This window comes from Chrysochloris asiatica, unplaced genomic scaffold (genome assembly GCF_000296735.1).
Source record: "Chrysochloris asiatica unplaced genomic scaffold, ChrAsi1.0 scaffold00001, whole genome shotgun sequence".
Taxonomy (NCBI): Eukaryota; Metazoa; Chordata; class Mammalia; order Afrosoricida; family Chrysochloridae; genus Chrysochloris; species Chrysochloris asiatica.
The window spans coordinates 48,004,306-48,025,972 of record NW_006408519.1 but is presented as its reverse complement, the minus strand read 5'-3'; the positions used below and the strand labels follow the sequence as shown (position 1 = coordinate 48,025,972).

Here is a 21,667-nt window from a genome sequence, read left to right as displayed (position 1 = left end):
TACATTCATGTGTCCAGCCACTCATCAGAAAACCACATTTCCTCGTGGAAGTCCACACCAAAGGTTTTACTAAAGATCATGATGGCTATTAGCTATAAGTTATCACCAAAGATATTAAGAATTACCAAGACAAGTTGTTGTCTTGTCTTTGCATCAGAGATTTGGGAGGATTGGGTAAACACAACAGTTAAATGGGATCAGGGCAGAACCCCTCAGACCCTGGGTCTTCTACTTCATCCTGACCACAAGTGCTAGTCAACCTAATACCTGAGGAGGAAACTTGATCCAAGCTGTAAGGACCTGGAGACTTACTTTCCAATATCAGTGTGGATATTTAACAGCATTTCATCCAAGATTTGCTTTTATCATACCGAACACTTGGGAAAGAGAATACAAAGCTCTTCTTGACCTCCAACACTAATAGGATGCCTGTGCTTACCAAAATAGTTTGACCAAAACTTACAAAGAACCAGCCAGCATGGACAAGGTCAGCCACACATGCCTCCTTCATTCTTAGAGCCATCACGGAGTCCACCTTGCTCCAAAGTGTAGCAATACTGGGAGTTCAATCTAGAAGTAGTCCATTCAGGCTTCTCATGGTTTTGAATCATAAGCATTTAGATTCAGAACAAATGGGTTCTACTTGTGTTCACTCTGCCATGGTTGCTCCAGAAACAGTTTCCTCTGAGGGGCTCAAAAGGCAGTATGAGGGAGTGTGCAGCTCCTTCTCCAGAAATCTGGAACACTTTGGTTTTCATAGCCTGTGACCTGTTCCTGTGCCCATGGTGTGAATATGTGGGCACAGCAGCCGTCTCAGCAAGTAGGAATGGGAAATAAGGGCGTGTCTATTGTTCTGTTTCCAGGGTGACGTTGGGGAGCAGGGACTGGCAGGCCGGCCTGGAGAGAAGGTATGTTTGTTCTTACTTCATTCATTTCACCCTTCATGATGATACTCTAGGCCTTGCATCTGTTGTCTTCTGGGAGCTCACTGCATTTATTTGTTCAGTCGGCCATTATTGGCATCAGCTATCTATCAGCTGCTATGTTGGGCGCTGAGACTTCAGTGAACCAAGATGAAGTGGTTGTTGAAGAGCACTTGAACTGATGCAGTGAATGGTGAGAGTCATGTGAGGATGACAGATTTGGGGACAATTAGGGGTTGGACATTAAGAGAATTGAAACAAGAACTCCAGGAGTAGGGAGAAGGTGAGGAGGAAAGAATCCAGCCCACTCCAACGAGTGCATTCTAGAATTCGCCTTTCCCTGTTGCTTTGAGGGGTACACTCCAATGAGCACATTCTTAAACCCATCTTTCTTCATTGCTTTGTGGACACACAATCCAATGAACACATTCTCTAGAATTCTTCTTTGCTTTGTGAGCACACCCCAATGAGCATATTCTAGAATCTACCTTTTTTCATTGGTTTGTGGACACACACACCAATGAGTACATTCTCTAGAATTCACCTTTCTCCATTGCTTTGTTTTCCATGTGGCTTCCACTAAGCCACATTTGGGAGAAGAGCCCATTGCCAAAGTGTGACCCAAAGGAGGCTATCAACAATCATGCTTAGTGAATAGGAACCACCACCATTTTGTCTTCACAGGGAGAGGCAGGTCTACCTGGGTTCCCAGGTGTGAGAGGAGAGAAAGGAGACCAGGTAAGTAGAAAGCAGCCCCTTCTGGAGTTCTAATCCCTTTATTGGACAGTGAGTTTAGCTAGAGTGAGGAGGTTTTGCCCCAAAGTTTACTGAGCAGGAACAGAAGGGGCCACTGATGCTTTCATACATCAGCTGGAACAAAGACTGAACTTTCTTAAAAAGGGCAGTTCATCTTCAGGTTGAATTGATGGGAACATGAAGGTGGGAGGCATTACCCACAGTCCTCTGGTGCCAAACAGAGAACTGGGTTCTTCACCCTTAAGGTTTCATGGTGGTCATTTTGTGATAAGGCAGAGGAGACATAAATTCTATTTTGTTCAAGGTCATAGTGCATGGCATTTGCAATTGGCTCATATGCATTCAAAAGCTGGATGATGAATAAGGAAGACTGAAGAAGAACTGATGCTTTTGGTGAAGAATGTTCAAAGTACCATGGGCTGACAGAAGAACAAACATACCTGTGTTGGAAGAAGTACGGCCAGAGTGCTCCTTAGAACGGAGGATAGCAATACTGCATTTCATGTACTTTGGACATGTAATCAGGAGGGACAAGTCCCTGGAGAAGGACGGCATATTTGTTTAAATTAAAAAAAAAAAAAAAGGAAGACCCACAATAAGATGAACTTACACAGTGGCTACAACAATGGACTCATCCATAGAAATGAATGTGAGGATGGCAGAGGACCAGACAGGGTTTCATTCTCTTGTACATGGGTTGCTGTGACTTGATGGCACCTAACAATATATTAGTCTTACCTGGGAGAGTCAGGGATGAAACTCGGTGTGCGTGCTAATGTGTTCTAACTTAATCTTTTGCTTCAGGGAGAAAAAGGTGAACTGGGGCTTCCAGGACTGAAAGGCAGCCGGGGTGACAAGGTAGGAGCTACTCGCTCTCATTCCGGTCCTCAGTTCTCACCTAGTACATTTTGCTAAAGTAGGAGTTTTCCTATAGAAAATATTTGTATCTTCTTCAGATTGAGTGGCTTCAATCTTTCTTTTTTTAGTTTTTTGAGGTTACAATCAGTTAGACATAAGCTTCAAGCTCAAAGAGATAAGGTGCCCAATTTAGATCACTCATCCCTCCAGTCACCCTTCCAGCCATCTCTGTCCCCATATTTGTTAATTTATTCCAAATTCATTGAATACCGGTCCTGGTCCAGGTGCTGTGTGTTTGGCTTGCTTATGGCCAATACCTTTCTGAATACTAATGGAACTTTATATGGTAGATATCATTGATTGACCTGTAACATTGAACAATTGATATTCAAAGAATATAAAGAGCTTGCTGGAAGTCCAATCCTGAGTGTCATGACTCCTTTGTCCCTTCTTCTATGTTATAAATGAAGACAAACAAAACATGATTGTCATAGGTCATCTCAGATCCATGGTGTCCCCATGAGTGTCAAAGTAGAACTGTGCTCCCTAAGGTTTTCAGTGGCTGATTTTTTCCAAAACAGATCATAAGGACTTTCTCTTGAAGTGTCTTTGGGTGGACTTGAACTGCTACCTTTTCAGTTAGCAGCTGAGTGTGCTAACCTCTGGACCACCCAGAGATTCCATGTTATAAATGGAACATGTTATAAATTAGGATGTGGACCCCGGAGTGAGTTTGGTGGTCAGGGCAGACCAAGGGCGTGTCTTTCCATTCAGTACTCCTGTCTGTGTCTGTGTCATGCTGTTACCAGAGGTACTGGGAAGGAGTCCACCCCAGGGTCATTTTAGATTGTACCAGCATGCTTCAGCATGTGTGCCTCAAAGTAGGAAAAATAAAAATCCTCACCACTTGGATCAATAAATAACGTCATGATAAATAGAGAAAAGATTGAAGTTGTCAATGACTTCATTTTGCTTGGATGCACCATCAACACTCACGGAAGCAGCAGTCAAAGAATCAAATGACGTATTGCATTAGGCAAATCAGCTGCACAAGACCTCTTTAAAGCATTCAGGAGCAAAGATGTCAGTTTGAGAACCAAGGTGTGCTTGACCCAAGCCATGGTATTTTCAATAGCCTCATATGCATGTGAAAGTTGGGCAATGAATAAGGAAGACAGTAGAACTGATGCATTTGAGTTATGGTGTTGAAAAATATTAAAGATACCATAGACTTCCAGAAAAACAGAATGTATTTGTGTTTTCCTTCTCTGGCAGGTTTCTGCCTTATGTAGGTTCCAGCTTTTGCAGGTTTTATTGTAATAGCTAACAAGGTGGCTTTTTATCTGAATCAAAACCAAAAATCAAATCCATTTCCATTGAGTTGATTTGGACTCATAGCAATCCTAAAGGGCAGGATAGAATGGCTCCATATGGTCTTTCAAGTCTGTGAATCCTTGTGGAAGCAGACTGCCTCATTTTATTCCCAGGAAGTGGCTGGTGGATTTGAACAGTGACTCCTTTCGGTTAGCAGCCCAATGCTTAACCAGTATACCAGTAGGACTTCGTGACCTTTTTACTATTGGGTAATGATTTATCATTCCTCTGTAAATCACTGTATCCACCCATCTGTCCATTTAATAACAAAACACGGAAAGCTTGCCATAGACCCCACCCTGACATGGTGACAGGAACAGAATTGGGACAGACACCTTTCCCTGGCTTCCTTGTGGTACCTGGAAAGTGACCACTTGATGACATTACTGTTGGGACCAGCTCAATGACCCATTTACTTCATGGCAGATGTGATTCTAGCTTCCTGCTTGTTGAACCTCCACTGCAGATTGTCCCAGGTGACCCCCACAAGACATTGTGAGCATAGGTATTGTTACCCTCCCTGCTTTGCAATGAGGGAAATACACAGAAAGAGGTAGAATATTGTAACATCAAATGGTGAGGTTGGGCTTCCAGCTCAGGTGTTCCAGCTGTGGGCCCTCAACTGTGACAGGAATGCAGTTCTGGCCCTTAGACCCTGGAACAGCCTGATGGGCGAGCTTGCTGGAATCTCCAAAGGAGCTGGACTTCAGACATGGTCGGCAAGCTCAGAGGTACATGTATCATGCATGTCTGATGCAACAGTGATTGTGATGATGCTCAGACAATACCCTGTGTGTCATTAGCAGGAAGTGGATAATGCACCACTTTACATTGTTGTCATACAGCAGTTCACATGGTATACAGTTACACATACAACGTAGATACTTCTGAAGACATAATGTCTCCTGATGTGTGAGATATTTTGTGAATTGCACTATGCCCATCCATCTGTCCAACCATCGATCAATCTGACAGTGTGCCATCTACATGTCATCTATGTATGACCAGCTATCTATCGATTTGTGTATCATCTATGTATGATCTATCTAGTCATCTGTCCATCAATTTATCCGTCTGTCTGATTGTGTGTCATCTATCTAACCAGCTATCTATCGATCTGTGTATCATCTATGTATGATCTATCTAGTCATCTGTCCATCAATTTATCCGTCTGTCTGATTGTGTGTCATCTATCTAACCAGCTATCTATCGATCTGACTGTGCATCATCTATGTATGATCTGTCTAGCCATCTGTCTATCCATCCATCCATCTGTCTGATTGTGTACCATCTATCTAGCCATCTGTCCATCCATCCATCCATCTGTCTGATTGTGTATCATCTATATAGCCATCTGTCTGTCCATCCATCCGTCTATCTGTGTGTCATATGTCTATCCATCTGTCCATCCATCCACCATCTGCCCAGCCTATCAGTGTGGGTGCAGGTGGGTGATCCTGTTGAGAGGTTGTGCTGTCATCCCTGTCACCAGGTAAGCAGAGGTGGCAGAAGGACATGCTTTTGTTGTTGCTAAGTGCTATTACGTCATTTCTGACTCACACTAACCCTATCTAGGGTTTCTGAGGAGTGAATGATGGGTTTGAACCACTGGCCTCATGGCTAGCAGCCCAATGCTTATCCTATGGTGCCATACCATGACTCCTCAGGAGGACTAATGATGATTTATTTTCCATTTCTTCAACCAGGGTGAAGCTGGTCCAGCAGGTCCCCCTGGATTACCGGGAACTGTAAGTTTCTCAACTTCTATCTCTGAATTGCTAAGACATTGGTATGCCCCTCCCAACACACACACTTGGTTATAAATATCTCCTTAGTAACATTTCCCAATAACTTGTCCCCATTCCTAGGTCTTAAAACTCTCTCAGAAGTTTCTCTAAGAAGCACTTTGTGCTTAAACAAAAGGAAAACTTCATATGGCAAGCACAAATATTATTTATCAGAAGGTGCATGAGGCATTGAGAACACACCTCTGCTTTTGTATGTGGGGAAACTGAGGCCTGTCCTGGGGAAGAAGGCAGGGGGGATTCCCAGCCATGAGCTTTGATTCTGGTTCATTCGTCTGCTCTCTGCAGGCCCTAGGACATGTGTTGCGAGCTGGTGCTGAGAAGTCAGAAAGAACTGGGTTCGAATTCCAGTCTCACCATTCACCAACATTGTGTTCTTGGTCATGCTATTTAATTTCTAAAAGAGGGTAAATCATTAACTAGAGAGCTGACACACATTAACTTGGGTGAAGAGGAAGGCAAGAAGATAAAGAAATAAAGATTCAATTTGCTCACATATGAAAAAAAAAAATTAAGTAAAAATATAATGAACTGAAATAATATCGTGCAAAAGGAGCCCTAGAGATGAGGGCTCTGCTGCGAACTGAAAGGTCAGTGGTTCAAACCCACCAGCCGTTCCATGAGAGAAAGATGAGGCTGTGTACTCTGTAGGACTCTTACCTTGGGGACCCTGGGTGGCAGTTCCGCCCTGTGTTATAGGGTTGTTTTGACTTGGAATTGACTCCATAGGTATCAGCAGTACCAAGTACTTAGCCCAGTTCCTGGCAAAGACTCAATACGAAATGAAAATGAAAGCTCTGGACTGCTAACTACAAGGTGGACAGTTCAAGTTCACCAACTACTCTCAGGGAGAAAGATGAGGCTTTCTATGCCCGTAAAGATTTACAGCCTTAGAAACCCTATGAAGGGTCACTATGAGTCAGAACCCACTAACACAAATTAAAAATCATTGCTGCCATTGATATTCATATAATTCCCCCCAAATTCTGTGTTGTCTTGTTAAGTGCCTTCAAGTCGGTTCTGATTCATAAACATCTCTGAATAGTGTTTCCAAGGAGTGGCTGGGGGGTTTGAATCACCACCTTGTGGTTCAAATTGACCTTGCAGTTCAGTGCTTATCCTACCTACAGTGCCACACAGAACTCCCAAAATCATATAAGTGGGGGCATATTTTAGATTTCTTCCTGTTTTTCATTTGAATGTTTCTTTCCCTTAGAGGCTTTCTATGACTTTGAGCAGTGGGCTTCAGGGAAGGGTCATTCAGCTGCACAAGCCTGGCCCTGACCCTGTGGGTGGGTCTGACTGCCCCAAGCAGGGACATCTGAAGCCTGGATCCCAGGAGGAGAACCAAGGCAGTTCCATCCAAGTCACCGCACTACCTCATGCCTCGCTGTTCCCCACACATGCACACCTGTCCCTGTGATAAGCAGCATCTGACAGAGATGCTGGAAGAGTCTGGGAGTCATAAACTTAGAGTCAGAATTGATGGTATTCAAATGTTTGTTAGAAGTGGGTAACAACCTGAAACATGAGGGAAATGTCATGCCCTTAGGTGGGTGGCAAATTGGTAATTGTCCATTGGAAAATGACTTGGTGGCATTGATTCCTCAGTGTCTACCGGCTAGCCTGGCTGTGTCGTGATTCTAATTATGAAAACTAAGAATAATTCAAGAGTGTGCTGTGGCTGCTGGAAACCCTATGGGGCAGATATACTCTGTCCTGTAGTTGCTGTTGTTAAGTGTTGCCGAGTCAGTTCCGACTCCCAACGACCCTGTGTAAGGTTTCCGAGGAGCAGCTGGTGAGTTTGAACCATTGACCTTGCAGTTCAAACTGACCTGACTATTCAGTGCTTATCCTGCAGTGCCACCACACTGTCTGAAGATTGGCTGTGAATCAGTATCCACTTGACGGCAGAGTTTTTTTTTTTGAGGGGGCACGTTGAGGCGCTCTTCTCTCATGTGGTCAATCGCCAGGCGGATTTTTTGTTCTGTAAACATCATTGTCCACAAGTCCATGTCCTTCTCATTTCCTTTGCTTCCTTTTCAGACCTCCCTGTTCACACCACATCCGAGAATACCGGTGAGTAGCAGCAATCCCTCAGCTGACAGCTGCCCCAGGTCCCCTGAGAGAAGGGGTGGGCTTGTCTGACCCTCAGCCCCTGTGCTGGTCACTGCCAGGTCTCTTGGTATCCATGCTGTTCCCTGGTGGTGGGCAGGGGAACGGATTCAGTGTGTGGACCAGCGCTGAGCTGGGGCTGCTGGTACTGGCATGTGGGTGGGGCAAGGGGTATCCTCCCAAGAAGACCCTCTCACTTCCAGATTCTCTCCTCTGAATGTTCTACCACACCAGGTCCAGCTGACTTACCTGAATTTGACAAACACACGCTTGAAACAGTTCCGGGGAGGTGCACACAGTTAATGCCCTGGGTTGGCACTTTGTGCCCACTTAGAAGCATGTCAGGAGAAAGCTCTGGCCATCTGCTTCTGAACACTCGGCCATCGCAAACCCAGAAAGCACAGTTCTACTCTGACACAGGCAGGGTTCCCTGGATTCTGTTAGTTCTGGCACATGAGGTTCTGAGCAGTTCAGCATCTTCAGGGTTTGTGTATCAGACGTGCCCTCAGCTGCGGGCAGGCAACAATGACATGCATAAATGACCGAGGAAGGCCACAGGGTGGCAGGTGTCCCAGGGCTGCTTTTCTCACTCTCTGTGCCACCACCTTCTTCTGTAAGATGATTTATTGCGTGTGTCCATTGCCACCACAGAGGGCTGCTGCAGCCCAAGGTGTGAGTCTATGTGTGTGTGTGTGTGTGTGTGTGTGTGTGTGTGTGTGTGGCCAGAAAGAGCACAGACAGAAAACAGGTTCTATCCCAGACTCCCTCACACTGCTGGCTCCTTGATCTCACGGGCCAGACCACGTAGAGTTGTAAGGAAGACTAGGGAACCAAATCCAACAAAAGGACATGGGCCCTACAGCTAGCAGCCAGTTCCTGGGCAAATGGTTAATGTGCCTGGCTGCTGACTGAAAATCTACAGATTCAAGACCACCTAGGGATACCTGGAAATAAAGGCCTGATGATCTACTTCTGAGGAATCAGTAACTAAAAACGCTGTGGAGCTCAGTTCTACTCTAATACACATGGACCTCCAGCACTGGACTGAACTTCACGGCAGCTGGGTGTTTCACACTATCAGTTTAAACCCACCATCTCCTGAAGCTGGCCACACTCCAGACAAAGCTGGCCATGGGTGGGGGGTGGCTGTGTGTAGGCCTCTGGGACTATGCTTAGATTTCCTGTCAGGATCCATGAGCCCCTGGTTGGCTGCCTTCTGCTTGGCCTCCTTTGTCCTCAGTGGCCTGGCTGAGCTGGTCCTATTCCTGGACCCCAGATTCTGTCCCTCGGGTCTGACACTGGACCTACCACCCATGGTCTGGCCCTGCCCCTCATTGCCTAATTCTGCTCACCCTCTGATTTGGAACCAAACTGATCATGGTTTGGGGATGGGAGAGTTGCTGGTGATTCTGAGGAGAGAGAATGATTTGAGGTGGTAGGGCACTGAAGAGTTAGAGAGAGAAGTTACATGTAGATTTTGGGATCACAGGGATCTAAAAGATGAGGGACCTTGAGGGGCCAGAACCAGGAGAAGCCGGGATGTAGAAGTCCCTAGAGGGAGTGACCAATGGGAGTGGGTGTGGCCATCCCTGAGGGCTTGACCAAGAGAGGGGCTTGATTGTCGGAGAGGGCATGACCATTGGGAGGGTGTGGTCAGCAGAGAGACGTAGTTGGTGGGGAGTGTGGCCTGTCAGGAGGTCTTGTTAGGTGCCCGTGAGTTGGTTCTGACTTATAGTGACCCTTTATACAACAAAATTAAACCCTGTGGGATCCTGCATCTTCCTCACAATTGTTACGTTTGGCCACATTGCTGTTGCAACTGTGTGAAGCCATCTCATTGAGGGCCTTCTTTTTTTATGACTGTCCACTTTGCTAGTCATAACGTCCTCTTCAGGGACATCCTGACAACATGCCCAAAGTATGTGAGACCACATGGTCATGGAAAGGGAGTGACTGTTTTGGTGGGCGTGGCCTGTCAGAGGGCGTGGTCTTGGGGAGGCAAGTCCATGAGAGGGTTGTAACCATGGAAAAGATATGACAATGGGGGAGGGGGGTATGGCCTTGGATTCTTAGTCTGTCACCATACTTATTCAACCTGTATGCTGAGCAAATAATCTGAGAAGCTGTGTTCTATGAAAAAACGTGGCATCAGGATTGGAGGAAGACTCATTAACAACCTGCGATATGCAGATGATACAACCTTGCTTGCTGAAAGTGAAGAGGATTTAAAACATTTACTGATGAAGATCGAAGAGTACAGCCTTTGGTATGGATTGCATCTCAATGTAAAGAAAACAAAAATCCTCACCACTGGACCAATAAACAACATTCTTATCAATGGAGAAAAGATTGAAGTTGTCAAGGACTTCATTCTTCTTGGATCAACTATCAACACTCATGGAAGCAGCAGTCAAGAAAGGAAATGATGTATTGCATTACGCAAATCTGTTGCACAAGACCTTTTTTTAAAGTGTTAAGAGCAAAGACGTCAGCTTGAGGACTAAGGTGCACCTGACCCAAGCCATGGTATTTTCAATAACCTCATATGCATGTGAAAGCTGGACAATGAATAAGGAAGACCATAGAAGAATTGATGCTTTTGAGTTATGCTGTTGGAGGAGAATATTGAAAGTACTGTGGGCTGCCAAAAGAACCAACAGATTTGTGTTGGAAGAAGTGCAGTCAGAGTGCTCCTTGGAGACCAGAATGGCCAAACTTCGTCTCTCATACTTCACATATATTGTCAGGAGGGACCAGTCGCTAGAGAAGGATATCATATTTGGTAAGGTGGAAGGTCAGAGAAAAAGAGGAAGAATGAGATGGATTGGCATCAATGGGCTGAAGCGTGGCAACAATTATGAGGTTGGCCCAGAACCTGGCAGTGTTTTATTCTGTTGTGCATAGGGTCACTATGAGTCGGTACTGACTCAATGGTACCTAACAACAACAAGAAGAATGGCCTTGGAAGGGCGTGGTCTGTTGGAGGGCATGGCCTGATGGGAAAGCATGGCTTGTGGAGAGAGTATTTAGCTCTTCTCATGGTGGATTTGAACCACAAGGTCAACAGTTCAAACTCACCAGCTGCTCCTCGTAAACCCTACACAGGGTCTCCATGAGTCAGAACCGACTTGACAGCACTTAATAAAATCAAAAACATTTGGCTGAAGCAAATGCTTTCCAACACTACAACTTCAAGGGATTTTTTTTCCTCATCTTTTCCTGAATGTGTCTTCTGAAAACCACTTTTTGCAGGTGTTCTCTATGCTATTGGGCACATGGAGCTAGGAAAAGTGCCTCCGTTCACCTGTTCTGTACTGATGGGTGTGAATCTTCTGTTGTCCAGAATCGACCTGCTGCTCAACTGTGAGCAACAGAGGTTTGAATGAAGAGACACAAACATCCACAGCTGACATCCCTGTGCTTTTGGATCCAGTGGATAAAACCTAAAAGACTTTAAAAAGCCCTGTGCAGGAGCCTCAGTAGCCTTGTGTGTGTGTTATGCATTGGGCTGCTAACCACAAGGTCAGCAGTTCAAATTCACCAGCCATTCTATAGGAGAAAGGGGAGGTTTTCTGCTCCTATATAGTTGAACAACCTTAGAAACTCTGTCCAGGGTCCATGTGAGTCAGAATCAACTTGACAGCACACCAGTCAGCCAGCCATGGGAGAGAATGGAGCAGGGACAGGTGCTGATCCAGGAGCAGGAATCAGTGAACTTCCGAGTAAGCGAGGACAGCGGGGCTTCAGGGGGAGTTGTGGGGTGATGCCTCTGGGAAATAACAGTTTGGGGGCCTCTAGGTTTTCTCCACTAAGAAACCACAAGGCCTCCTAGCTACTGACCAAGGAGGCTTTAGCTATGGGGACCATATCCAGTCCCTCTGCCCCCTGAAAATGCCCCCCACCCCAACCCGCTGTTTCTTCTCTGAGCTCCTCAATTATAACACTAACCACAGGATTGAGTGCATGAATGATCTGCTTTTTTGTGACAGAGAATGCCTCGAAATTAGCTCCCACAGAGGTAATTACTTCCTATCAGCGTTCTCCTGATGCTGCCACCATGGTCTTCTTTCCCACCCTCTCAGGAGCAGGGCTGGGGGAAAGAGCTGACAAGTGCAGTACCCTGGGCATACTGCTAGGTATCTGCCTTGCTTTGTCTCATCCAGCCATCCTTGGTGGAGCTGCTGACATGCCCACTTCACAGATGGTAATTCTGAAGCTCAGAAAAGTGAAGAACTTTGCAAAGGGTCTTACTCTGAAGATACAGATTGTGTCCTGGCCTGTTAGTCATAATGCAGTGACAAGACTGATGATGCTGTGGTCCCAGACCCACCTTTTCCCCAGGTGGAGGTGGCCCCTTCACACCATTCATTCCTTACTTGTCTCTCAGGACCTCGGTTCCACACATCTCTTCCAGGACCTTGACTGTGCTTCTCATCTGGCATCCTCTGGGTCTCTCTCATGCCCACCCTGAGCCCCTCAAGCTGCCACCTGCTGGAGACATACCTAGCCATCCAGCCCCTGTGTAAATAATCATTTCCAGAACATTCTACTTGGCAGGCCTGCCTGGGGGCCTGAGCCGCCCTCCTGATTCGATCTCCTGGGTGAGATCCTTCCTGTTGGAGTCACTTTCATATGCAAAGTCACAAAAAATGACTATGTCACAAAAAAGGAAATTGGGTCTACAAAAAAAAAGCATTGTGGGCTCTGGCAGACTCTCAGGGCCTAACTCTGTCACCATGACAACTGGGTTTGTATTAATGGGCTTGGCAAGTGTTGCTCTGTTTGATTACTCCCTACAGAGCTGAAAGAGGTGAGGAAGCAGAAGATTTAGAGGGCACTCTGGAGTCCTGATGTGGTAACATAGGATAAGCACTGGACCTCAGGGTCGGTTTGAACAGCAAGGTTGGCAGTTTAAATTCATCAAGCATTCCTTGGAAACCCTATACAAGATTGCTATGAGTCAGAATTGACTCACAACACTTAGCAACACCAACAACAAAGTGGGCCTAAAAGGAGATCTGGTAGTGTATTGGGTTGTCCATTTGGATTGGTAACCGAAAGGTCAGAAGTTAGAATCTGTCAGACATCTTTTGGGAAAAAGATGACGCTTTCTGCTCCCATAAAGATTAAAACCCTGGAAACCTTATACAGGGTCACTGTGAGTCGGAACCAACTTGACATAATGCAGCCACCAAAGTGAGCCTGGTGTGGCACTTTAGGATAAGCACTGGACTGATAACTGTAAGGTCAGTGGTTCAAAGCCACCAGCTATTCCTCAGAAACCTTATCCAGGGTTGGTATGGGTCAGAACCAATTCAATGGTCAACAACAGCAAAATGGGTGGTACAATTAAAGAGAATAGATAGGGGAGACAGGACAGAAAGGCCCTCTAACTCCCTCATCTCCCACATCCAAGACTGAGGCTACTGTGGAGATGGCTGGTGACCACAGCCCCTGTGAGTCCATGAGGTGGCCTTATTGATAGATGGCTGGGGAGAGCACAGACATCAAGATGACTTGAAGATTCCCTGGTCTGGAGATAGTACCATACTTTACACAGATAGCACACCTTATGCAGGTTTTTGTAAGCGGTATGTCTTCCTTGTGCCTGTTAGTTGCCTAAGCATGATGTATGTGTTATATGTGTATGCACATTGTCTTCGTGGTTGTGTCATGGAGGCCGATGAGAGAAGATACCTATCCCTTGTTAGAGGAACGAGGGACAGGTAGCCTCAAGCTTGGAGAAATTACAAGACAGAATTCAAGAAGGGCTTGTTATGGGGATCAGTGGGTGGTTCCCAACCAGGCATTCTGACAGTCCAGTGCTGCTGCAGCCTCAGTCTATAAAGGAGTCTTCCAGGTGGTTCCCTCCATACCTGTCCTGGTTTATGAAGGGGATACTGAGCCCAGGGAAGGCTTTGGGTTTCGCTATCATGACCATAAAAGACAACTGTACACATGGACCTCACCAGATGGAATACACAGAAACCAAATTGTCTACATCTGTGGAAAGAGACGATGGAAAAGCTCCATCTATCAGTCAAAACAAGGCCAGGGGCAGATTATGGAGCAGACCATCAATTGCTCATATTCAAGTTCAGGCTGAAGCTGAAGAAAATTAAACAAGTCCATGAGAGCCAAACTATGACTTTGAATATATCGCACCTGAATTTAGAGAACATCTAAAGAACAGATTTGATGCATTAGACACTAAAGACCGAAATCCGAAGTGCTGTGGGAGGACAGCAAGAACGTCATACAGGAAGACAGCAAAAGGTCTTCGAGAAGACACCAAAGAAAAGACCAAAATGGAGGGCAGAAGACACTCTGAAACTTGCTCTACAGTGTATATGCACGACATAAAATTTGTCATTTATACAAGAAAGAAGGGATCAGGGTGTGAGGGTTGGGCCTGGAAGAGGCTGGGCAGAGGGATCTGCTCTGGCTTGACATGAAACAGGTGCCTGTTGGGAGAGGGAGGGGTGGCAGGAGCTGGGTACAGGGCCTGTGCTTACCTGTGTTCTTCTCTGTACTGTTTCACCCACAGGGAGAGCAGGGACCCAGAGGAGAGAAAGGCGATGCGGGCCAGCCTGGGGAGCCGGTGAGTGCCCACTCTCACACAGGCCACATGCAGCTGGGCAGCTGTGCAGGGTGCATCCACGGGCCCCCAGCTGCAGCTCTTAGCCACTGGGCTCACCCATGTTGTTGTTGTTAAGTGCTGTCGAGTCGGTTCCGACCCATAGCGACCCTGTACCCCATAGGAGCCCTGAAATGAATGCAGCCCTCCCGTCCTCTTCTGTCTGAATATCCCCTGTGCTTGTCCATGCCCCTACCTCCCATCTGCCCAAAAAGGATCATCAGCCTGTTCATTGGTGGTTGTTTCATTACAGGGACCACAAGGCCATCCTGGAGAACTAGGGCCTCGGGGACCCCCTGGATCACCGGTAAGGAAACCCTCTCTCTTGGGTTGCTCTGGTTCTGAAGTCCCAAGTTCCCTCTGCTGTCCCTTGACCTCCTAGCATTCCAAGAGTGTCCACCAGGGGGCACTGCCACACAGAGCCTGAGGACCTAGGAGCTTCCTGTGCCCCTGCAGAGACCCTCACAAGGACCCCAGCCAGCCATGGACCCCCATGTCACTAAAGGGGCTTCTAGCCCCACCTGCTGTCCCTCCTCTGGTCTGTGGAGCCCTCCGCCCAGCCTTGGAAGGCAGCTCTGGGTTAAGCGACTCCTTTGTGCACTACTGTGTTGATTCCATTGTCTTTTCTCACTGCTAGCTCCTTGTAGGTCTCTCTTGGCCATGATCTAGGTCCCCTGGGATGCGCAGAGCTGGAGAGCTTGTCCTGGGTCCAAATGCCGCATGGCCACTTGCTGTTGGTGGGATCCCATACTGCCCTTTCAACCTCAGTGACCTCATTCCCATGAAGGGTCAGTGAAGGTGTTTGTGAGGATGATGTAGTGTTGTTGTTGGCACCAAGTCAATTACAGTTAATGGCAACCCTGTGTGTGCAGAGCCAAACTGCTCCATGGGGCAGGGACCTTGTGGAAGCAGATGGTCAGGCCTGCCGCCTGAGGTGCCACCAAGTCTGTTTGAACCACTGACCATTAGGAGTCCAGTGCTTTGCTGTTGATGACTCCCAGAGTATTCACTTGGGAAGCAGCATCAGAAGAGCTGGTGCCTTGTGATTTTCTCGACCCTTTAGACTCTGCTCCCAGCCTTTCATGGAGGCCTGGTGGCACTGTGGGCCAAGCACTGGGCTGTGAACTATAAGGTTGGCAGTTCAAACCCACCAGTTGCTCCATGAGAGAAAGATGAGACTTTCCATTGCTGTAAAGATTTACTGCCTCCAAAACACTGAGTGGGAATCTCCTCCACGGCTGTGGACTCTCTTCCTTTGGGCTCACTTCAACTGACCCTGATGAACTGGTGCTCCAAGAGGACCCTGCCAGGAGGTAGGGGAGGACAAGGACCACCGTTTCTCATGAACCCTCTTATTTTTCATGCAGGGCACCAAGGGGCAAGAAGGAACTCGTGGGGCACCCGGAGCAGCTGGAAACCCGGTGAGTCCTTGGCTGCCTGCTCCTGCTGATTGCACAGAGGCCTGGGCCTGGGGCTGACCACGAGGAACGGGCTAAGGATGTGTGGGCAACACTGGTGGCCTACTGGAGGACTTTTATAGGATGGTACAGTGGTTGAAGTGCTCGGGTGCTGACTGAAAGGTCGGCGGTTTGAGCCCAGCAGCCACGCCTCAGGAGACAGATGAGTCAGCCTGCTTCTATAGAGATCTGCTGAAGCAGATCCCCTAGGGGGCGCTCTGTTTTGTACTATAGACTCGCTCAGGGTGGGGGTTGACTCGGTGGCAGTGGGTTTGGTTTGGGGGGAGTGTAGAGGAACATGTCCTCCTTTGAGCTCTATGGGAGCCCTGGGAATAACTGAAAGGTGGGCGGTTTGAGCCCAGCAGCCACTCCTCAGGAGCAAGATGAGGCATACATGTTGAGGAGCAAGTCTGCTTCCATACAGACTTACAGCCACAGAAACCCTAGGGGTCAGATCTCTGTCCTGTGAGTCAGAATCGACTGGATAACAGTGGGTTTGGAGGTCTTTTCAGCAGCTCCACTTTTGAATCATTCTGGCCACTTGAAGCCTTGCAGGGCTCATCCATGAACACGTGACATGCAGACTCGATTCACAGAGCCTTTGGTACGCAGTGTGCCCACACACATGAGCACACACTCTGATGTACTCACGTATATGTCAACCCCGGACACACAGACACCTGCAGAAACACACACGGACACACACCACTGCCTCCCCCTCCCTCAGATTGTCCAGAGGAGGGTGTGATGCCAGAGGGCTTGACCTTGCCACTAACTAATTGGAGTTGAGTCTCATCTCTGGCATCTGGGTCTATTGGTCCCCAGGGGGTGGGGGTGATGTTGAGTGGGGAGGACAAGCAGACAGGTCTCTGTTCACTCTGAGGACACAGGGCACCACTACAAAGGATTGAGTGTCCAGTGTGGGCACTGGTAAGGGTGGGGCTGGGGGTACTAGCGCAGCTCCGACCTTGAAAATGCACCACATGCCATAGTGGTGGGGAGCAGTCTCGGTCCTGGGGAGTCCTGCTCCCCATCTCCAGGCCACAGACCCACTGGACTGTCCTCATGGTCCACCTGAATATCCACCTCCAGGGGCAGGTCACAGCTCCTTCCTCCAGGAAACACTCAGATTCTCAACCAAAGTCAGCACTCACACACACACACACACACACACACACATTCACACACACACATGTGTATACACGCACACACAGATTCACTCACACACACACACTCTCATTCACACACATTCACACACATTCGTATATACTCACAGACTCATGCACACCCCCCACACATGTATACACCCACACAGAGACTCTCTCTCTCTCTCTCACACACACACACACACACACACACACACACACATACACACTCGTGTGTGCACCCACAGACTCAGTCACACACATACACACACACACTCACACGTATATACCCACACAGAGACTCACTCAATCACACACAGTCTCATACACACACACTGTGTATACACCTACAGACTTGCACACACCCCACGCACCGTAACACACTCATCCACTCTCTCTCTCTCTTTCACACACACACACTCACAACACCGCATACCCATGTAGGTACACTCAAATGCAAAAGGCTTCCAAAAGTCAGTGGAAACGTCCATTATCTTTTAAATCCATTTTCCATACACGTTTTGTATCACTTACCCACAGAGACATCCCCAGGCACACGCAGACTCCCCTGCACACACAGACTCCCTGGTCCCTCCCACCGACCCTGGTTCTACAAATTGCACCAGCATCTTCAGAGTGAGAGACCATGAAGGTTTGGCACCTGTCACACCTTGAGACACACAGTTCACTTCTCCTGGATAGTAACCACCACGCCCTAACTGTTCCTCTCTCAGGCTCTCCAGGAATGCCCCCAACCACCCACCCACCAGCTGTTGCCCAGCCCTCCTCTGTCTCCAAGGATGGCCCCTGGCCTTCCAGCTGACCTTCTTCATTAGGAAGAAGTGTTGTTTCCCCAAGTCAAATCCAAACGATGGTCTCCATTTCTGGTGTGCTCTAAACCCTGCACTGCGAGTAAAGATCACACCTACCTGAGACCCTGCCCATGATCTCTGCCTCACCTTGCCACATACACATACACAAAGCCCATTCAACAGCTGATGCATCTTCCTAGAGTTCTTCAGATGTGCCCCACTGTCTCCCACTGTCCCTCACTTGAGACTCAGTAAGTTAGAGTACCGTAAACCGTCACACAAACGAAGGTTCTGGATATTATGTAGGGGTGCCAGGTTAGAAGAAATTCCAGCAAGCTGTGAATTGAGTGGGAGGTAAAGTGGGTATCTTAGAATCAATGCATTCGGTCTTTCTAAACTTCTTATGTCTCCAAACAGGGTGCTCCCGGGTCTGTAGGTCCCCCCGGTCCTAGTGGGCCCCCAGGAAGTATGGTGAGTGTTGGGGAGACATAGTTGTGGGCTCCCAGGGTCCAAGCTGCCAAGTTAAATATTCTCCTGGGCACTAAGATGTGGGTGGCATCCAGGTGTGTGTGTGAAGAGCTCTGATGTATAAAGCCTGTGACCAGCTGGTGGAGGGGTGGCACCTCAGCATGGAAGTCATCTCTACAGCAAGGTGGGGCCGATGGGAAGTGGTGGGGTAGGTCTATGGTCATAGACTAAAAGGGGGCCTGTTTACCCTTCCCTGGAGGTCCTAGTGTTCACTGATAGTCTTGATGTTCAACCACATTCCTCTCTTCAGGGCCCCCCTGGCGCCAGAGGGACTCCTGGGAAAGACGGAGAGAAGGTAAGATGCAGTCTCCATCTCTACAGGTAAACATCCATTCTGAGCACCTTGTGAGGCCAAGAAAGAGGTGCTCAGCTTTGGAGGACCTTCTAGGACCCAGGACTCAGCAAAACCTTTCCAAGTAGACAGGGTGGGAGTGAATGAAGAGCTCCCCCTAGAGGACGAGAGAGAAAACTGCTATGGCCAGCATTCTGGGTTTGGGGCGTGGGCATGACAACATTTGTTTTCAGTTAGTGACACTGACTGGACAGCCTCTGAAAACAACAAATTGTTGATAAGACCAACGACAACCTTTAGGTGGTGCAGGTGCTAAAATGTTTTAGGGAACAAAAGGACCCTGATGTTGTGTTAAGTCGGTTCCAACTCATAGTGACCCTGTATAGGGTTTCTGAGGAGCGGCTGGTGAGTTTGAACCACCGACCTTTTCAGTTCAAACAACCTTGTGATCCAGTACTTATCTGACAGTGCCACAGAACACGTTGAATTTGTGACTGGAAGTCCTGGCCCTGATTTGCTTCACCTGGACTATAGAGCATGTGTGAAGGGCTGTGTTTAATTCGGGGTGGCTTGTTGTAAGCAGGACATCAATAAACTAGAAGAGGGTGCCTGAGAGAGGTAGGGTTTGTGAGGACTCCTCAAGCATTCAAGGAGCCCTGGTGGTGCTGTGGGTAAAGCACTTGGCTGGTAATCAAAAGATTCGAGTTTACAAGCAGTTTCAACCTTCCTGTAGGAGAAAGATGTGGCAATGGGCTTCCTTAGGGATGAGTGCCTTGGAGACCGTACGGGGCAGTCTATGAAGTCCTGTAGAACTGACTCAGTGACCACAGGTTCCGTTTTTGAGGGTTAACTTAGTACAGGGCTACAGTTGTTCAAATGTTGGGCTGCTAGCTGGAAGGTGCCACACCAGCCTGTAGGGGGAGCCAAACACCTCTTGTTGGCGGAGCGGTGGTACCAGCCAGGGCTGTGGTCACAGGGAACTTACTGTAAGTGGTGATATTCCTGACACCCTGGCATCTCTTCTTCCCTCTCACCAAGTCCAAGGGCTGATCTGGGTTTCCCGGAGCTTAGGGAGAGACTCCATCTCTCAGTGTTTCTGGTTCTTGGTGCATCTGACTGCACCTGTTCTGCCCCAGAGGCTGTTGGGAGGCCAGCAGGTTACAGTGTGGCCAGTCACTTGGGTAGGGTTGGCGTGCGTGAGGGGCTCAGGTCTCCATGGTCAAACACACAAGTGCAGCGTGCTCAGCTCTCTCACAGACAGGCTCCTTCTTCCTCCACTGTGGGGTCCCAAGCTCTTAAAAGTCTAGTATTTGAGGAGGAATTTGGTTGGTTTTGGAATGCCAGGGGACAGATTATGAAATTGCTGGTGGGGTCCAGAAAGGGCCATGTTGGTTGGGTGTAGGGAGATGCTGGAAGGTTCCAGAAAGGGCCGTCTTGATGGGGTGCAGGAGCAAAACCTGGTGAGAAGTCCAAGCAGACACTGCAGCGCTTATAAAGACGTGCCTGCGGGGTTTTCTGCAGTGAGCAGGAGGGCGGGCTCTGAAGCCACCGGATCCTGCCCAGCTCCTCGGCCCATGTTCCTCAGTCCACCTTTCTGTGTCCGCAGAAAGGGTGGGCTTTCAGAAACAGGGCTGCCCTGGGAACACACCCACCCACCATTGAAGAGTTTAGTCCCTACATTTTCCCAGGTCTGGACACTGTGCATTTTTCTTTCCAGGGAGTGGCAGGTGATGACGGGAGTCCAGGGCCAGCTGGGCCTAGGGGGGATCCCGGAGTCCCTGGGCCTCCTGGGCCATCTGGAAAAGGGAAAGATGGAGAGCCGGTAAGTGGAATGCCAGTGACTTCCATACCTGGGGCAGCCAGAGTGGAGCTAACAAAAAGATGACAGCTCACTGCCATCCTTGGCAGAGACGGAGGGCACAGGTGGTTGAGTTCTAATCCACACCCAAGCCCTTCACCCAGGACTGGGGTGACAGTTTAGGAGCCCGACCGGTGGGGGCTGGTCAGTGCTCACTGTGACCCCACAGCAGTCCTTATCTTTATTCTACAGGGACTCCGTGGTCCACCTGGATTGCCTGGACCCCTGGGAACCAAGGTAAGACTTGTCTGGAGGCATCACAAGCACGACGTGCCATGGGCAGTATTGTCGTCAGCGTCACTCGTCACTCCACACTCCCAGCCTCTCCTTTCATCATACCCCACCTGGCGGAAGCCTCATGAGTTCTGACCTGTGAGAGGGGAAGTGGCTGGCACATGGTGCTTCATGAGTCCTTCCTGGTTAAAGGTAGACAAGATGCTGGTTTCCATGGGCAGAGCAATCGATGGAAGTAATCTTGTATGGGAATACATGCTTACAGTGTGCTCCGCAGATGCAGTGTGTTTTATAAGTGGAAGATTTGTGGCAACCTTGTGTCGAACAAGTGTAAGCTAAGTGACATCGAGTCAGTTCTGACCCTGGATAGAGCTTCTGAGGAGTGGCTGGTGAGCTTGAACCATTGACCTTGTGCAGTTCAATCCGACTTTTCAGTCTAGCGCATTGACCCATTGCACCACAGCAGGAGTCCAGAAAAAGAAAACAGCGGAGGTACTCCTGGGAGTGAGGTTTTTCCACAGCAGGTGCCTATTTCCTGTCTCGGGGTCACATTCTGGTCATGCTCACAATAGTGCAGATTTGTTCATCCTGCTATTTTACGCTCTTTAATAGACTACCAACAAACCCACTGCTGTCCAGTCGATTCTGACTCCGAGGGACCCTAATAGACCAGAATAGTAGGGTTTCTGAGGCTGTAACCATTATGGAAGCAGACTGCCACATTGTTCTCCTATTGAGTGGCTGGTGGGTTCAAACTGCTGACTTTGACTCAAAGATTTAGTAGTCCAGTGCCTTACCCAGTGTGCCACCAGGGATCTTTAATAAACCAATATTGCTGTTAAGTGCCGGTGAGTCGGTTCGAACTCACAGCAA

The 21,667-nt window shown here is 48.3% G+C and overlaps 1 protein-coding gene across 1 annotated transcript in view; it reads left to right on the top strand.

The window, feature by feature from the left end:
* The window catches only part of COL22A1 (collagen, type XXII, alpha 1), a 283,964-nt gene that overhangs the window by 153,685 nt on the left and 108,612 nt on the right, over positions 1-21,667 (top strand). Inside the window, 12 exon segments of the mRNA XM_006830721.1 lie at positions 864-908; positions 1,608-1,661; positions 2,484-2,537; positions 5,618-5,659; positions 7,763-7,795; positions 14,379-14,432; positions 14,722-14,775; positions 15,836-15,889; positions 18,300-18,353; positions 18,661-18,705; positions 20,420-20,524; positions 20,753-20,797. Coding sequence (XP_006830784.1) covers positions 864-908; positions 1,608-1,661; positions 2,484-2,537; positions 5,618-5,659; positions 7,763-7,795; positions 14,379-14,432; positions 14,722-14,775; positions 15,836-15,889; positions 18,300-18,353; positions 18,661-18,705; positions 20,420-20,524; positions 20,753-20,797 — 639 coding nt within the window.